General features: G+C 61.3%; 2 protein-coding genes across 9 annotated transcripts in view; one reads left to right on the top strand and one right to left on the bottom strand.

Moving 5' to 3' along the window:
- PLEKHG3 (pleckstrin homology and RhoGEF domain containing G3) overlaps positions 1–3,284 on the top strand; it is a 51,589-nt gene extending 48,305 nt beyond the window's left edge. For 6 of the 7 annotated variants that reach the window (XM_089322033.1, XM_089322034.1, XM_070065038.2 and 3 more), the window contains 2 exons: positions 363–1,770; positions 2,153–3,284. In XM_089322033.1, the coding sequence (XP_089178159.1) occupies positions 363–1,770; positions 2,153–2,766 (2,022 nt within the window). In that variant the 3' untranslated portion in view covers positions 2,767–3,284. The remainder of the gene's footprint in view (positions 1–362; positions 1,771–2,152) is intronic. The other variant, XM_089322036.1, reaches the window with a different exon arrangement.
- A 1,933-nt stretch (positions 3,285–5,217) lies between these two features.
- Positions 5,218–17,956, bottom strand: part of SPTB (spectrin beta, erythrocytic) — a 147,219-nt gene continuing 134,480 nt past the window's right edge. The window contains exons 33-36 of one of the 2 annotated variants that reach the window (XM_051838741.3): positions 10,045–10,310; positions 8,520–8,693; positions 8,226–8,268; positions 5,218–8,103 (exon numbers count right to left, since the gene is read on the bottom strand). In XM_051838741.3, the coding sequence (XP_051694701.3) occupies positions 7,936–8,103; positions 8,226–8,268; positions 8,520–8,693; positions 10,045–10,310 (651 nt within the window). In that variant the 3' untranslated portion in view covers positions 5,218–7,935. The remainder of the gene's footprint in view (positions 8,104–8,225; positions 8,269–8,519; positions 8,694–10,044; positions 10,311–17,956) is intronic. The other variant, XM_051838742.3, reaches the window with a different exon arrangement.

The raw sequence follows: 17,956 nt of genomic DNA, 5'->3' as shown, positions 1-17,956 counted from the left end.
GAGTCTCCTAGCTTCTGGCTTCAGCCTGGCCCAGACCCGGTGGGTGCAGCCAATCAGGAGTGAACCGGTGGATGGAAGACCTCTCTTTCTCTGCCTTTCAAATAAATAAATCTTTTAAAAAAAATACATTTGAGAGTGACCACAACAGCCAAGGCTGAGCCAGGCCAAAGCCAGAAGTTAGGAACTGCATCTGGGTCTCCCACGTGGGTGGCAGGAACCCAAGTACTTGGGCCCTGGCCTGCTGCCTCCCAGCGTGTGCGTTAGCAGGAAGCTAGATCGGATGCAACCCCAGGCGCTCGGATGTGGGGTGTGTGGGCCTTGCGGTCGCGGCTCGGCCACGAGCGCTCCGTGCTGTGTTCCAGGTGGAGCCGGACCCCGAGCCTGGGGCGGAGCCGGAGGAGGTGTTCGCAGCCGTGGAAGGGCCCGGCCCGGAGGAGATGCCGTCGGACAGAGAGTCTCCAGAACCCCTAGAGATGCAGCTGGACGCCCAGGCGGGGCCGCTGGGGACGGATCCCCCTGGGGACACGCTGGACTTCGTGGTGGCCGAGAGCCCCGAGGACCTGAAGGCCCTGAGCAGTGAGGAGGAGGAGGACATGGGGGCCGCGCAGGAGCCCGAGAGCCTCCTGCCTTCCTCCGTGCTGGACCAGGCCAGCGTCATCGCCGAGCGCTTCGGCAGCAGCTTCTCCCGGCGGAGCAGCCTGGCGCTGGACGATGGCCGGTCCAGTGGCTTGGGGACGCCGCGGCTGGTCAGCAGGAGCAGCAGCGTGCTCAGCCTGGAGGGCAGTGACAAGGGCCCTGCCCTCCGGGCCAGCCCCACAAACTCCCTGGCCTCCCAGCCCCCGCCGGAAGCGGAAATGGACGTCGGCGTGGGCGTGGCCACGGAGGGCGGCACTTCCGTCGACGGGCCGGAGCTGCCCGGCGCTGGGGGCTGCCCCGCGGAGCCGGACCGGCCTTTGTGCCGGAGGAAGGACTCGCTGCTGTCCACGCGGGACCGGCTGTTGCTGGACAAGATCAAGAGCTACTACGAGAGCGCCGAGCACCACGACGCCGGCTTCAGCGTCCGGCGCCGCGAGAGCCTGTCCTACATCCCCAAAGGCCTGGTGCGGAACTCGGTGTCCAGGATCAACAGCCTGCCCCGGCCGGACGCGGAGCCCGCGGCTGCCGCGGGCTGCAGGAGACCAGCGGGCTCCCGGCCGGCCTCGTGGGCCCTGTTCGACCTCCCGGGACCGAGCCAGGCGGGCGCCCACGACCCGGCTCCCGTCTCGGAGGCGGAGTTCCGCCCGTCTTCGGAGATGGTGAAGATGTGGGAGACGATGGAGGCTTCCCAGGGCAGCCCCCGGGGCGGCCCGGGCCAGGCCAATGGCTTTGACCTGCACGAGCCCCTCTTCATCCTGGAGGAGCACGAGCTGGGGGCCATCACTGAGGAGTCGGCCGCGGCCTCGCCCGAGAGCACCTCCCCCACCGAGCACCTGGCCCGGGAGCTGAAGGAGCTGGTGCAGGAGCTGAGCAGCAGCGCGCAGGCCGAGCTGGTCGCCCCGCTGCACCCCCGCATCGTGCAGCTGTCCCACGTGATGGACGGCCGCGTGAGCCAGCGCGTCAAGAACAAGGTCTACCAGCTGGCCCGCCAGTACAGCCTCCGGATCAAGAACCGGGCGGCGCTGGCCCGGCCGCCGCTGCAGTGGGAAAGGGCGGCCCCCGACAAGGATGGCGGCAGGAGCCCCACCAGCCCCTGCCCGCAGCAGGCGGCCCGAGAGCCATCTGGTGCTACAGGTACAGCTTCAGGGGCGAGCTCATGCTGCTGGTGATGGTGGTCGTGGGGGGGAGATGGGACCTCTAAAGAGAGGGCTGGAGCCTGGCAGCCCTTGCATTGCTCCGAGGCCCACTCTGTGCTCCCCTTGTGCCCTTCCAGTTCCAGACTCCTAGCCTTTGGAGGAAAAGTAGCCTTGGGCTTCCTCTTGGCCAGGGTGAGAGCTGGCTGGCCTCCTCCTGTGACTCTGAACACCCACGGCCCTTTGATAAGGGGGCAGAGACGGGTCCACGGAGTTAGGCCACAGCCACCAGCCAGGCTGGGACTGGGCTGGGGACCCGCAGAGCCCCTCCCTGCCTGCTTCCCGCCTGGTGCATCAGCTGCCCACTCGCTCTCTCCTCACAGCTAAGAGGAAGCCGTTGCTGGCCCTCAACCCGGAGCAGCCGGCCAGCCCTGAGCACAGAGACCCCAAGGCCTCCCCTGCTGGGGACCCTTCGGCTGCCAGCCCCAGGACCGCCTCGCCTGGGGTCCGAGCCAGCTCCCGGAGCCCCCTCAGCCCCTTCGACACCGAGACCTTCAGCTGGCCCGACGTGCGAGAGCTGTGCTCCAGGTACGCGTCCCACGACGAGGCCGTGCAGGCTGAGGGTGGCCGACCCCGCGGCCCGCCGGTCAACCGGAGCCACTCCGTGCCCGAGAACATGCTGGAACCGCCGCTGCCCGCCAGGGCGGGCCGCTGCTGCAGCCTGAGCGCCGAGCCGGGTGGGCCCGCGGGAGGCGAGGCCCTGCACGTCACCGCGGACGTCACCCTGGAGAACCATCGGCGGGTGATCATCATGGAGAAGGGGCCCCTTCCCGCGGGGCTGGAGGAGGAGGGCAGCGGGCAGGGCCCAGGCTCGCCGGCAGCCGGGGCGGGGCAGGGCCCCAGGGACTTGCACGCGCCAGAGGAGGAGGGGCCGAGCCAGCGGGGCCGCGTGAGGAACCTGAGGGAGAAGTTCCAGGCCTTGAACTCCGTGGGTTGACTGTGACCGTGCCCCCCACTCCCTCCCAAGGCGGGAGGAGGCACAGTCGGGGCGGGGAAGAAGCTGCCGGGCGTCCCCTGGGCCGGGGCTCCCGCCAGCCCCCAGCCCCCCCCGGAAGAACGTCCCAGCGTGCGTGGGGCTCACCTGCGCGTGCGTGCCGGCTGTCAGCCCGCGGCAGCCGCTCTGCTCTTGTAAATACTCCCTCCTTGGTGTAAGAAGCCGAATGTTTCAAGCTCAGCGTCTTCCCCGGGCAGAGGCAGCCCCGGGGGCTCGGGAGAGGCCTGGGGACAGGCTCTGCTCTGCAACTCTGCCTCCTCTCGGGGTCCAGGCAGCCGTGAGGCCAATAATTTATTGCTTTCCCTCCTGTGGTGTGCGTGCGTGCGTGCGTGAGCGAGCGAGCGAGCGTGGGGTCCCTCCTGTGAAGACCGCCGTGGCCCGCGCCTGTGTTGTGAGGCTTGTCGCTCCTGTACACACATTTCATTATTTGCCAACGGTGCAATAACCACTGACCAACCGGCCTGCGTGTTGCCTCCTTCCTGGGGCCCGGCCAGGGGTGGGCCTGGGGTGGCTCGGGGGAGGCGGGGACTGGGGGTGGTGAGGAGGGCAGCCGAGTGTGTGGGAGGGGACCCGCTCCCTGCTGCTGCTGTTCCCAGGGGCCTTTCTGTCTGCCAGCAGCCTGGGGTTCTGTCTCCAGCATGCCAGTCTTGGGCTGTTTTCCCCAAGAGACAAAGTTGAACTTAAAAACAGAGGCCAGGGATGGCGAAGGGAACGTTTTGCTAATACACAGCAGTTTCCGGTGTCTGGTACCTCTTATTCCTCTCGCCCTCTCCAGTCCCCAGGGCATGTCCACGGAGGCGTGGCTTCTAAATTTGGAGCCTCACAGTGCCCTGAAGCGGCTCCCGACACTGGGTGAGGGGTGGGAGTGCATTTTTCTGGGATGGAGCCTCTGTTTTCCTTGCATTCCCACAAGGGACTGATTCCCAAGGCCTAGGAATGCCTCTCTGTTTGTACATGGCTTTTCTGCCTTTTTCTGCTCAGAAGCCCAGCCTTGCCTTCCCCGGTGTGTCCTGGCTGGGGTCTGGGCTGCAGGGCCCCCATATGGGCACTGGTTCGAGTCCCGGCTGCTCCACTTCTGATCCAGCTCTCTGCTGTGGCCTGGGAAAGCAGTAGAAGATGGTCCAAGTCCTTGGGCCCCTGCACCCATGCCAGAGACCAGGAAGAAGCTCCTGGCTCCTGGCTTTGGATTGGCACAACTCCGGCCATTGTGGCCAATTGGGGAGTGAACCAATGGATGGAAGACTCTCTCTCTCTCTCCCTCCCTCCCTCCCTCTCCCTCTCCCTCTCCCTCTCCCTCTCCCTCCCCCTCTCCCTCCCCTCTGCCTCTTCTCTCTGTGTGTAACTCTGACTTTCAAGTAAATAATAAAAAAAAAGGATCATATGGGGAGGTTTTTTTTTGTCCTTTTTTTTTTATTGCTTTGTTTTTAAAGATTTATTTATTTGAATGGCAGAGTTACAGAGAGAGCAGGAGAGAAAGCAATGAGAGCAATCTTTGATCTGCTGGTTCACAGGAAGTGGTTGTCATGACTGGGGCTGGGCCAGGCCAAAGCCTGGAGCCTGGAACTCCATCTGGGTCTCCCAAGTGGATGGCAGGGGCCCAAGCACTTGGGCAACCTGCTGCTGCTTTCCCAGGTGCATCAGCAGGGAGCTGGACCAGAAGCGGAGCAGCCAGGACTGGAACTGGCATTTGTGGAGTGCCAGTGGCATGCAGGTAGTGGCTTTACCTGCTGTACCACAACACTGGCTCCTGCGGAGGTTTTTTTGTTTGTTTTAATTTATTTGAAAGAGTTACACAGGGAGAGAAGGAGAGGCAGAGAGAGGGGGGGATCTTCCATCTGCTGGTTCACTTTACAGTTGGCCTCAACGGCTGGAGCTGTGCCAATCAGCCATCTTCCACTGCTTTCCCAGGTCATAGCAGAGAGCTGGATTGGAATTGGAGCAGCCGGGACTCGGACTGGCGCCCATACGGGATGCCAGCACTGCAGGCAGCGGCTCTACGTAGACCGCCAGTGCTGGCCCCGGGAGTATTTTTTGAAAACCAGCAGTGGGGCGGTTCCATGTGCCAAGGATGGAGTCCAGACATGGAGAGCCCAGTGGTGCTGTGGCCAGTGAGGGCCGGGGTCTCTGTCCTGAGTGGAGGGAAAGGCCTGGCCTCACCTTTGCTCAGAAAGGATTTGGCTCTGCAGCAGCTCTTCAAATCGGCTGAGTGCACCAGGGAGCGAGGTTTGCTCAGGGCCACAGGTGAGGCCCAGGGCCTGGGTGCTGGCACAATCACCCTGTGAGACTCCCAGGGACGAGCTGTGGTCTGGCTGTCCCTCTGTCCCCACGGTGCCGGCCCTCTGAGTCCCAGAGCAAGGAGAGACACATCTAATCACTTAAGAGACTGAGCAAAAATATGGAGCATTATTGATTTATTAGAAAAACTAGTAAAGGGTTTCCTCTGGTTGGTGGAAGTTAACATCTGAGCAGGTGGAGGACGAGGCCCGGCCGGCCCCAGGGCCAGCCCCAGATCGCGTGCTCTGCGCTCAGCGTTGCCTCCCTTGCATCCTCCCGAGTGGACTCGTCCAAGGGGCCCAGCTGTGTGGCCCACTGGCCTCTTCCTCTGGATCTCTGCCCTTGTCCGAAGCCTTGGGGACCCTGGTTGCCCTCCGAGAGGGAGGAGGAGTGGTGTGGAGGGGGAAGCTGGGTCTTTCTCAGGCCACCTGTTAACAGGTGCCAGTGGAGGTAGGGTGGGGAGGGAAGCTGAGGACCCTCCCACCCCCTCACCCTCCTCCAGCATCAGTTGAGGCCAGGGACAAGAGGGAAAGAGGACCACCTGGCCATGCCCAGGACGAGCTGCCCTGGGGAGGAAGCCTGTTTATGCTGGTGTGGACTGGAACTGTGTCAACCTAGTTTGAGAATACTGTCAAAGGACTATGAGTAGAAAACATACGGAGGAAGAGAAGACCTCACCAGGGCACGGGGGGCTCAGCCCTGGCATAGCACAGGGATCCCCCCACCCCACCCCGAGCAGGATGCCTGCAGCAGCAGTCCGCTTAGCTGAGTGTCCTGGGGCCTGGCGGTGCGGGCTGGGTGCATGGGGAGCTGGCAACAGATGGTGGGTCACATGCAGCTGGCTTGGGGACCTCGGGTGTGAAACCCCAGCTCTCCCATTGGAGCCCTCGCCTCCTCGGGTCTGTGGGCTGCTCGCTGAGGACGCCTCGGTTCAAGTGCTTTTGGCACACGTGGAGGGGAGAGGGCAGGCGGGCAAGCTCTCCCAGGGAAGCAGTTGAAGCAGGTGCCTGCCCCCGGTCTGCCCTTCAGCGGGGATTCTGCTGTGCGCCCCTGACAAGGACGTGCCCTGTGATGCACGGAGCCTGCCTTGTCGCCAGGTATGTGCAGTCACTGCAATGCCTCCTGCCTTGGTTTCCCCGGGCATAGGGAGAGGCTGCTGAATGCTGCACACCAGGTTTCCCACAGGAGCAGAGCACCTTGGGGTCCTGTGCATTGAGGCCAAGTGAAGACCCTGCCTACGGGATGGGGAGCTCAGGCTCTGGGGGGGGGGTACCTTCCCCTCCTGTGGCTCTCGGTGGTGGCAGCTGGCTCCCCCTGCCCACAGCATTGGGGCCACAGGGTGGCATTGCTCGCTCAGCTGTGCCTGGTTTGATCAACACTGTGGGCTCCAGGAAGGCGTCTTAGCTGTGGCTGCCACCTGAGCCTTGCCCATGTCATCTCCAGGTGTCCCAGGCTCCTTCCCGGGGTGGGGTGGAAGCGGACAGAAGCAGTGACCGCAGGCTGTGGGGGGACCTTCATGGATTCCCTGGGGGCAACCATCTGCTGCCCCCAGCCTGACCCCAGTTAAGAGGCTGGGCTGTGGCTGTATTTGCTTTCAGAGGGGAGTGGGGGAGATCCTTGTGGAAACCCTGACGCCTCCTCTGGAGGTCTGACCTTAGCTTGAGCGGGGCTCTCCCCGGGACACAGGTTGCTGTTTCCTTCCCATGCCTGGGGACAGGTGGCCGCAGACGGGACCTCTGCACCTATGTGAACTCCCCGAGACCCAAGACCAGGTACGTCCCGGGGAAGCAGATCAAGGGGCAGCACACCTTCCTGGCTCTGGTCCCAGCTGTCCAAGGATAGTTGTATCCTGTTGGGGGTGGTCCTACCTCAGTGTGGCCACATTAGCCACCCTGAAGTGCTGGGTGATCAACTCAGCTGCCTGTCCAGTCCATAGCATCGACAGGACGCACCTGGGCGTAGGCTTGGGGGTTGGCTCTCTAGGTACTGGGGCCTGCACTGTCTGCCTACGGGGCCCTGCTGGGGGATATTGCTGGCTTGGCTGCTGCTAGGGCTGGGTGGAAGGTCCCAGCCTGCAGAGGCAGAACCCTGGGCTGGGTTAGACCATGTGTTGCTCCTTGGGTCTCAGCTGGCAGCTCTCATCACGGCTTTGCGGGAGGAATGGACTGGCGTTCTCCCTCTTCCACCTGTGCTAGCGGCCAAGGGCACTGCAGGCAGCAGGAGGCTCCTTCAGTGTGTGTAGGGGGGCGCTCTTTGGGTTTCTTTTCCTGGTAGGAGGAGCAGAGAGGAAGGGACACGGTGGCCCCTGTGGTGAAGCCCAGTGGGGAGGAGGCTGGCACATGTGAGGCCCTGCATCCCATGTGTCCCTGTGGCCCCAACAGCCCCATGCCTAGAGCTGGGGCTCTGGGGACCCCCACCTGAGGGCTCCTTCGCAGGCCTCGAGGGGCAGCTCCCCCATTCCAGTGTCCACCTCCCTTTCTCTTCCCCTTCCCCTGACTGTGACCAGGTCAGAAGTGACCCCAAGCAAGATTTGCTTTGGGAGTGGGTAGTGTTTGGGGAACCCCGTCAGCTGCCATCTCCAGCGTTTGTGGGGTGTAGGGGGACTGGTGCACCCTCAGCTCAGGGGAGGGTGGAGAGCGGAGGGCAGGCGCTTCAGGGAACTGTTTTCTGGCCCCACAGGAGCTGGGAGCCCTCATCCCCGGAGGCAGAGGGCGTGGAGGCGGGCATCGGATGGCCAGGCCGGCAGAGGCAGCTATTACAGCGCAGCGGCGTGGGGCCCTGGCCAGGCGGGGGGAGGTCACGGCCACGGCCACGGCACCTGCCCAGGCCCACCCACTGCTACTTCTTTTTGGGGAAGAAGCTGAATCTCTTCTCTTTGTCTTTCTTGCTGAGGCTGGCATCGGGGCCGGCGAGGGAGGGCAGGGGCAGGCTCTGCGCCTTCACGCGGATGCTCTGGGACTCGTTGATGGCCGTGCTCACGCCCTGCAGCCAGGACAGCATCTCCTCCTGTCCGAGGGATGAGCGGGGCTGAACCTGGCCTCCAGGGCCCCATCGCACTGGGGTGCCCTGAGGTCAGGGGGCTGGGGTCTCCTCCACCTGCCCCTCTGTTGGCTACGTCAGGCACGTACCTCGTCTTTGCCGTGGAAGAGCCATTCGCTGCCATTACTCAGCCTGGGAGGATGAAGGGTTTGTTGTCACGAAGCCAGCTGTGGGGGCCTGGGCCTGGGCAGAGGGCTAGCTCTGATCCCGCAGTCCCCCCAGCCCAAGGTGCAGCCCCCCCTCGGTAGCTCAGCAGCTTTCGAAAGAGGTAAAAAGCTGCACCCTCCGCCGTTGTGATTAGAGCTGTACCCACTCAGTTCTGGAGCTGCTCCCTTCCGGTGCACCTGTCCCCAGGCAGGGGACCGTGGCCAGGGCAGCCTCACCTCAGCTTAAAGACGTGCTTCTTCTTCTTGTAGTTGGCGGCGATCTCACAGATGGCGTGTCTCAGGGCCAGGGGCTCCTCCCCGTGGTAGGGTACCCCCAGGGCCAGGTTCTTGGCATCTTTGTAGAAGGTCAGCTCACAGTTCTTGAGCACACAGTACAAGTTGTTCCACGACCTGGCAGAGGCAGACAGGCAGATCAGGCAAGGTCCCTAGATGGCATCGCTACAATTACTTCCTCTAGTGCTACTGTTTCTTTTTGGGTACTGATAGTGATACATTTTATTGTTTTGTTTCTTCGTTTAAAAAAAAACAAATGCAGTAGGTGTTTGGTCTAGCAGTTGAGACCACTGCTTGGGATTCCTGCTTCCCATATTGTACAGCCTGGGTTTGAGCCTTGGCTCCCGATTCCAGCTTCCTGCTAATTCACACCCTGGGAGGCAGCAGATGGTAGCTGAAGTGCTTGGGCCCCTGCCAGACTGGGTTCCTGGTTCCTGTCTTCAGCGTGGCTCAGCCCTTGGCTGTTGAGGGGAGTGGCTCAGTGGGTCAGTGGATGGGACCTTGTTTTTGTTTGTTTTCATTTTGTTTGAAAGGCAGAGCTTCCGTCTGCTGGTTCACTCCCGAAATGCCTGAAACAGCTCGAGCTGGGCTGGGGCACAGCCAGAGGCCTGGAACTCAGTCTGGGTCTCTCATGGGTGGCAAGCAGTCTGAGGCAGAGGGAGTCCTGGATGGGCCAACCCCAAAGACACGACTGTCTCAGGTCAGGAAGGGAGCAGCTGTTGCTTTGCTTCCTCAAGGTCCAGGAGTCACTGGGTGACAGCACCAGGAGGGACCCGCAGAAGGTTATCTCCCGTTTCACAGATGAGGGGACTGAGGTTCAGACGGGTAAAAGTTGGGGATTGGTCCTGGACACATCGTTGGTGCCAAGTCTGCCCCACCTGTTACCCAGACCTGGGATAGCAAATTTCGCCAGGCACGGGGCCACTGAAAAGGCAAGCCAGTGCTGGCATCTCCATTCTACAAGTGAGGAAATAAACAGGGAGAGGCGGGGTCACTCAGACCCCCGGGTCTGCACGTGGGACCAGAACCAACGGTGATGGGAGCTGGCTGTGGCGTGACCCCCCGAGGCCCGAGCGTCCTGTGTTAAGGGCCCTGAGTGGGTGGTGTGCAGGAGCTGGGCCTGGTGGGCGGCCTCAGTTACTGGGGTGTGGCCTCAGGCGGTCTCAGGGTGAGGCTGCTTTGCAGCCCTAGTGGGGCGTGGCCTTTTTCTGCCTCCTGGCTCACCTGCAACCTGCAGTCTCCCTGGGCTGGCTTTGTGCATCACCACTGCTTCCCTCATCAGAGGCCCAACCACTGGGGGGGCGCTGCTCTTGAACTTGACCCTCTGAAATCGAGCTAAACCTTTTCTCCGTGAAGTTCATTTCTCTCAGGTCCAATCCTTATGAATCCCCCAAGCTATCAGACCACAGGTGGTGGCCACCTCTGCCCCCACCTGTGGCCACAGTAGCTGCCAGCCCACCCCACCCACCTGTTGGATGCCTTCTTGTTGGGCCCCTCCAAGTCGTGCTTGCGGCCCAGGTAGCCCTCCATCTGCACGCTGTGCGCGTGGGCCCGCTGGGCTGGCAGCGTGGCGGGCTCGTCCCCCTCGCTCAGCGGGGTGTCCAGGACCTTAAAGAGGGGCTCCGTGGCGGGCCTCTCGTCTGCAGCAGATTGCTCCTCTGGGCCGTCCTGGGGCTGCCCTGGCGGGGGCGGCGGCTGCAGGTCCGGAGGCCACGTTCCCCCTTCTTCCCCCTGCTTGGACACAGGGAAGGAGCACACCTTTGCTATTCCCAGCAAAGTGGGGCCATCAGCAGGCCCGCGCCTGAGCCTGGTCCCTTTCCACCATGCGTACCCACCTGCTTCCTCAGCCTCTGCTCACACTCGGGACTCCATTCCCAGTTCACAGAGGGTGGGTGCCCACCCCCGCCGCCAAGCTAACACAGCAACAGAAGGTTCTTGGGGGAGCCGGAGGGACGCAAGGAATGCCCTCAGGCAGGACAGGTGTGGATACTGCTCGCAGAGCCCAGCTGTGCCCTGCTCTGGGCAGACACTGCAGCCGCGTGGCATGAGAGGGGCCCGTGGGCATTCCTATAAAGGTTTCGATGCTCAGACCAGTTTGAAAACTAGTGGCACTTGGAAGGTGACTGATGGAGCCCTCCTGCTCCCTTCAAAAGGAGTCTGAAGCCCTCGTGCTGTGGGCACCAGGCCCTGGGTGCCCACCCTGGGGACCCTCCTCGGCCTTTATCAGCTCTAGCAGATTCCCCCTACCCTGGCTGGCGTCTGTTGGAAGGGGCGGGGGTCTGAACCATGGCTACAGCTTCCCCAGGTACTGGGAGCTGTGGAAACATATTCTCCAGCCCCACCATCAAAATGCTGAGGTTGCTGGCCTGGGGTGGGCAGCAGAGGGGGAGAATTACTTCCCCAGGGCATCCTGGGGCCTTGCTTGTCATTCTTGTCCCGCCAATGGCCAGGACAAGCACGGAGGTGGTGTCTCCTGGGCGCCGCACAGGCAGCCTCGCCTTCCTGAAGACCCCGGCCCAGAGGCCTGACCACTGGAGGACTCACAGCCTGAAATGGATGCCACCCCACACAGGCCACCTCTGGACACCCGAAGGCCCAAGGACACTGACAGCTCGGGAGGACCAGGGCCACCCCAGGTAGCAAGGAGTCTCTGTTCCTTTCCTGCTCCTCTCCCTGCCCCAGCAAGCGAAGACGGTGGTCAGATGGGGGGTGGGAGTGGGGAGGGTCTCTCCCCGCCATGGGTTCTGCAGGCCGTGGGTCAAACCCGGCATGGAGGTGCTGGGGACAGGTGGAAGTGGGCGCCCCTCTGGGCATCAGGCAGAAACCCCGCCTTAAAGCACACTGGCTAGACTTGATGGGGGCGGGCTCTTGGAATGGGGCGGGGGTGTGGGCTCCATGGAGGTGTTTGAGGGCGTGGTTGGAAGAAGAAAGTTACTCATGTTTGCGACCCATCCAATTGAGACCCTTAGCAAACAGGGCTCCAGGAGAGTTTCATGTCGAGAAAGCCATGGTATGGCTGGGAAAGCTTGTAAACCATTGACCCAGAATTCCAGTGCACAGAGAGGGGAAGTGATCTGCCCAGGGTCCCATAGCCGGGAGGCACAGGAGGAATCAGCCTGGCTGGCCTGGCCTTTGTCATTATCTCTCTAGGATGCTCATCTCCTCTGGCCTCACAGCTCCTCCAGGGGAGAAGAGGGGCTGGGCTACCCTCATCTCTATACATCTCAGATCGCCCATGGTTGGCCAGCACCAGCCACAGGGACTGGGACCCCTGGCCCTGCCTGGATCGTCCTTTAGAAGGAGAAGAGGCTGGGGAGCCTGGTCTGGGGTCCTTCTGACCATAGCTTGTGGCCATGTAGGGGTGGAGGGAACTGGAAGAGGTGGGGCCTCGGGCAAGGTGGCCAGGTCGTGGGAGGGGTTCACGTGGCTGTCACTGGTCCCCAGGGAGTCCTTAAGGGAGAGAGTTTTATAAAAAGAGCGAGCCTAGCTCCTGTATGTCTCTGGCTTCCCACGTCACCACCTGACCACGCCCTTCCCTGTACGCTAACCACGGTGCCACCCTCCCCATTGCGATGCACTCAAGGAGGGGGGTGGACCCAGCTCTGCTCTGTCAAGTAGGCAGCTTCGTTCTGTTGTCATAGCAACAGAAAAGGGGCTAAGCCAGGGAGGACCCCACTGGACCCTCCCCCACAGCCACCCCCGCCCTTCTCACATGACTTCACCCCACTCCCAGCACTGGTGTCGGTAGAAACCTCTATGCTACAACATCCACCAGACTTAGCTACTTCTCCCTTTGCCCCTCCTTAGAGAATAAAGGTGGGCTTTGGCCAGGACTGACTCCCCACTGAAGTCCACCTTCCCCTATTTCTTCTTCACCTGGCCCATGGTCCTCGGTGGGGACACACAGAGGCCAGGGCCAGTGCCATTGGAAGCTAGGTGGTCATGGGTTGGCTTTGGAGAACAAGGCTGCCCAATGTGAGCCAAGATTTCTCCCGTGTTCTTGGAGATGAATTCAACACATGCTGACCCCTCCCTCGACCAAGGTCAAGGTCGGAAAAGGAGGAGCTGAAGATGAGGGTGGGAGATGGAGGCTGTGGAAGGGGATGCAGATGAGAAAGACGTGGTTGGGGGGCGGAATGAGGGTGGGTGCAAGAGAGAGATGATGGCCTTGGGGACCAATGCTTTCTTCCCATCCTCAGCTCCGAGGGAAGCTGGCTGACTCCCCAGGGAGGAGGCACCTGCAGGGGCTGTGGCGGAGGAACAGGGGGCTTCGAAAAAGGCCACGAGAGCAGAGACTCCTGTAGGCTTCCAGAGGTGTCTGACTCCTGCCCTTAGCCCCCTCCTGCTCGACCACCAGCTGGGACCACCTGCAGGAGCCCGCAGCCTGCTCCCACTGGACTCTCCCCATGCTCCACGTGCACACCCTGTCCAGGGCTCAAAGCCTGGGTGTGGGATCAGACAGGCTGGGAGTGAGCATCCTGCATCTCCAGCATCGCTCGTGCTTCCTGACTGTGTTGGTGACGAGAAGGGAGGGGAGGGACACGGGTGGTCTGAGGCCTGGTAACATAGGCTGGCATCTGCACCCATGGGCTCTGTAATGCTCTTTCAGCCCTATCGGCCCACCAGCTCCCTCCTTGGGGCATGGCTGTGGCAAGGGCCCCAGCTGGCTAGCATGATGACCTCCAAACAAACTTTTAGCTCTAGAGTAGAGGATGTTTGGGACTGAAAAAGGGGTGAGTGGACTCTCAGCCATTGGCAGGTAAGGCCTCAGTTCCTCTTCCTGTGGCCGGAGCAATCCAGGCCCGGAGACGGGAATGGGGGGCCCACATGAATGGGGAAGGCAGCTGGGAGCCCACCCAAAGCATGGAGCTGGGCACGGATGCAGAGGGGCCTGGGAAGGCAAAGGCAGAAGCCCCTAGATGGTGCTACGTAGTGGAAGTTTCTGGTGATTCCCATTTAGATTTTTACAAGGAGCCCACAACCTTGCAAAGACAAGACTTCAAGGAAGACTGTGTTGGGGCATATCAGGGTGGACAGATCCTTTTCTGAAGCCAAAACCATCTCGAGAATTACTCTTGGGTTGCAGTCTGCAGAGGGAGCGGTCGAAGGCAATGCAGCCTCATGCCGCTGGGCAGCCTGCTTGTTGCCTGGGTCCCTCCTGCCACAGCTGTGAGCTGTGGAGGGGCCGGCACTGTGGCATAGCGGGTAAAGCTGCTGCCTGGACTGCCGACATCCTATATGGGCACCAGTTCGAGTCCCGACTGCTCCACTTCCTATCCAGCTCTCTGCTATGGCCTGGGAAAGAAGATAGCCCAAGTCCTTGGATCCCTGTACCCATGTGGGAGACCCGGAAGAAGCTCCTGGCTCCCGGCTTTGGATTGGCCCAGCTCCGGCTGTTGTGATTATTTGAGGAGTGAACCAGTGGAAAGACCCCCCCCCCCCGCCTCTCTCTAACTCTGCCTTTCAAATAAATAAGTCTTAAAAAAAATGTTCTGTGGCAATCTTTACTATGTGAATCGCAGGCCATAATTTTTCTGGGGACTTTTATTTCCAGCAGTGCCCCTGGGAGGGTGTTGTAGGCAGGCTCAGGGGTATGGGTGTGGCGGGGAGTGCGGTGGGTGAGTGGCACTGATGTGAGAAAACAGATTCTCAGAATTCTAGAGCTGGGGAAAGGTTTTGGGTCATTGGATTTGGCCCCTCCTTTTATATATGTGGAATCTGGGGTCTGGAAAAATGCAGTGATCCCTGGGCTCACACAGCACGCTAGTGGGAGAGCTGGCTTCTGTTTCCCTAATCTGAAAGGCGTATGTCCCAGGCTGGCCAGCTGGTGCTGGGCCCACGGGGGTAGTTGAACCACAGGCATCTAAGTGGTTGCACACAGATCCCCTCCTGTCCGGAGCTGCCTGAGACCAGGTGAGACCTGCACTGGAGATGTGTTCATCCCTGCCTCTTTCTAGACTGGATCTGTCAAGGACTTCCTGGCTGAGTGATGAACCTGTGCTGACCTGCGGCCCCTGGGGTCAGGCTGGTGGCATGCTTTGGGAAGCAAGGCTTCAGGGCTCAATAAGCTGGAAGAAGGGCGGAGAGCGTGGTCCTCCTGCTGCCCCTGGAAGCTGCAGTCCCAGGCCAGCAGAGGGATCGAGGGCAGAGAGTGCCAGGAAGGGACGCTGGACACTGCCCAGGGCCAGAGCAGGCTGCTCGTGTGGCTGAGGTGTAGAGGTCGATGAGATCACTAAGGTCCCTGCTTCCTCTGTGCCACGAGGCAGGCGGCCTGCTGGGGGTTCCCTGCACAGGACACCACCCGGAGGAGCTGGAGGAGATGCTGGCTGTTAGGCCAGGGCAGCAGGGACATCGGATCCTTAAGTGGGAGAATGGCCAGGGTGGGAGCTGGAGTAAGTGCAGTCACTGCCTGCAGAGACCCCCAGGCTCTCGTTTGGGGGACCTGCAGTGGGGTGGGGGGGACCTGCTGCTGGGATCGTGATGTCATGGGGACCAGCAGCGTTGGCTGCTGGTTAAAGGAGATCAGGGAAGGAAACTTCACAGACAGGAGTGCTTTTCAGGATCTTCTAGGACTACAAAGGAGGGATGGCTCCCTGAGAATATTTGCAGTCTTGGAAAGTCAAGTGGAGCCGTGTAATCCTGGCTTTTTAGGGTCCTGAATTACTAGGAAACTGGCTTGGGTAGGGAAGCAAGAAGAGGGTTGGGACCTGCACACAGCTGCGTGCAAATCCCTTCTCTGCACTGAAGGCATGGACGGTGCACTTCTTGAGTCGGCCAGCAGGTGGCGCAGGGACCGCACACCCACAGCTGACTCCCCTTCCTAGGTGGAAAATAACTCCGGCCCTAGTACCGGGAGGTTTTCCCGAGGTTCGGAAGTTGCTTCGGGCATGCAGGCCACAGGGCGCTCTCTCTAAAGGTCACCCTAGCAGGTGAGAACCAGGGCATGAGGGCGCACTCCAGGATCAGACGGTTCAACCTTAGCAATGCTACCCATGAGCTAGGCACCTGTTGGGCCCCAGCGGGTGTGCAGGGGTTCTCAGGGGCCCCAGAGAGTAGTAGTTTGCATGAGAAGACAAAGGGAGGTCTATTGAGTTCAAAGCTGCCAATGAGAGGGAGAGCCGGCAGCTGAGGGCGCACAGGGCCCAGCGTTGCAATGAAAAAGCAGAGGCTGGTGAGGAGGTGGTGGTGGACTGAGGCTGTGGGAGACTGAGGGGCTCTTGTGGGAAGTGGCTCAGGTCCTGCGGCCCAGGGCTCAGGTGCCCGCGCAAGATGACAAGAGGACAAGAAGGGGATGGACTGAGTGAGGGGCGCAGAGAAAGCTGGGGAAGTGGCAAGAGCAGGCACCGCCGCTGTCCCCACACCCACATGGCTGCTGTGCAAGGCCATCAGAACCTGCCGCTGGCAGTTGCGGGCCTGGGGTGGGGAGGGTGGAATTCCTATGTCACCCAGGGGTTGGCAGCAGCTGGAGCGAGCCAGGCGCTGGTTGCACATGATGCTGGCTGCAAGCCCAGTGCCTGCTCAGCCCCCCCACCCCCAGGTGCTGCCCCTCACTGTTCACAAGTGCTGGCTACTTCCCCGAAGCACACACACCTCTAAGATCAGACAAGGGAAAGGTAGGGACTCCAGGGCGCTTGGCCCTTTACTATGGGAAGCTGGCTGTGCAGGCAGTCCAGGAAGAGGGGTGCAGGAGTGGTTCCGGGTGATCACACCCACACCCGGGCAGCTGCTCTCTGCAGTGGCCCTGGGTCCTAGTGACCACCCTCCTACACACACACACACACCTGCCGAACACCCAGCACTTGTGGCTTGGAGGCAGATGGGGATATGTTTGTCTCAAACAGTGACCCCTGGGGGAGGCTCTTTCTCTCACGGTCCCTGAGAGCAATTTAGGGTCCTTACTGGGGGATTTCCTAGCACAAGCCTGGGACTGGGGGTCACCCTGGGGTGACTCGCATCATTGCCAGTGCTGTTTCTGCTCCAGGAAATTCACCTCCTTGGCTCCTGGAAGAAAAGCCCATGTTCCCCCAACAAGGCCACCCTGGAGACGCAAAGCCCCCAGAACCACACGCCCAGGGGAAGGCAGAGGTGTTGGGTGCCCCCACCGGCACCCAAGGCTCCCTTGTAGCCACTGCCCTTGGCAGCAACAGAAGTTCAGCCCAGCCTCTCTTCCCCAAACAGGGCCACTGGCACGCACCCCTGTCCTTTGCCTCCTATCCCACCCCCACCACGGCTGGCGTCTGGCAAAGCCATCAGGCACTTCAGAGCTAAGACCAAGACTGGACGGAGGAAAGAAACCACATTTCCTAGCCCCTGCCTTGGATTTGCTTTGTCATTGACACAGAGGAATGTGCAGAACTTTCTAGAGCCCTGCAGAGACCTAAGGGCAGGAAGATTGAGGGATTAGGTGGTTTGTTGAAAATGCAGGAAGCTTGCAGCCACACAAGGAGCAGAAGTCAGACGTGCTGAACCTCTCTCAGCAGACGCCTACAATTTCCTGCTCGCCCTCACCTGCTAAGGCACTCACCTGCATGCAAGTCTCGGCTTTTGTGTAGGCAGGTCGGACGGGAGGCCATGACAGCTCTGGCACTGTGTGCACACAGGTGCGCGCGCACACACGCACACAGGGGAAGGGAGGACCAGGGGTGGGGCCTGCAGGGGGCCGCCAGCAGGGAGCCAGCATGCGTTAGTACAGGGGTTTCACCAGAAGCGACACCATATGGATCTATGCTACAGAGCCCAACACCAGACCACACACACAGGACCACAGGAGACCCAGCACACAGCTGTCCGACTCCGGGAGAGGAGCGGTGACGGGGCAGGGGAGCCAGCCGCTGGCTTTGTTGGGGGGGGGGGGGCGGGCAGCGCCTTCTGCAGTGGAGTTGGGCTCCTTCTTCTCTTTCTTGGATCCAAGGTTGATTGGGTACTGATTGCATTGCTCTCAGTTTCATGGAAGGAGCAGCAGCAGGAATCTCTCCAGGAGGCCTTGGGCTGGGTGCTCCTGAGCTTTGCCATGTGGTTTCTTTCTGGTCCCCCACACAGGACAGCTTTCCCATCGGTGGAGTGGCTGGCTTTCTGGGAGGGGCCTCCAATGGCGGGCTCCCCCCTTACCCCAGAGAGAGACTCAGGTCCAATTAGGTTTTATTCCACACCTCCCCCCAGGCCCCTCTGCCCTGCCCTGGTGACATCCAGGTGCTGGGCAGGGGCAGCTGTGGCACACGCGGCTGGTGAGACGGACACGACACACAGGACGGATGGAGTGGCTCAGGTGGTCCCACAGGAGCCCGCACACCCAGGCCACCGCGGCATGCAGACGCGCAAGGATGCACTGGCAGAAGCACAGGTGGGGAAGGGAGGCAGGCAGGGGGCAGCCCCAGCCGTGT

This window comes from Oryctolagus cuniculus, chromosome 20, assembly GCF_051225735.1.
Source record: "Oryctolagus cuniculus isolate XC-2025 breed Fujian yellow rabbit chromosome 20, ASM5122573v1, whole genome shotgun sequence".
NCBI lineage: Eukaryota > Metazoa > Chordata > Mammalia > Lagomorpha > Leporidae > Oryctolagus > Oryctolagus cuniculus.
The sequence above is the reverse complement of the archived record's forward strand: the minus strand, read 5'-3'. Positions and strand labels throughout refer to the sequence as shown.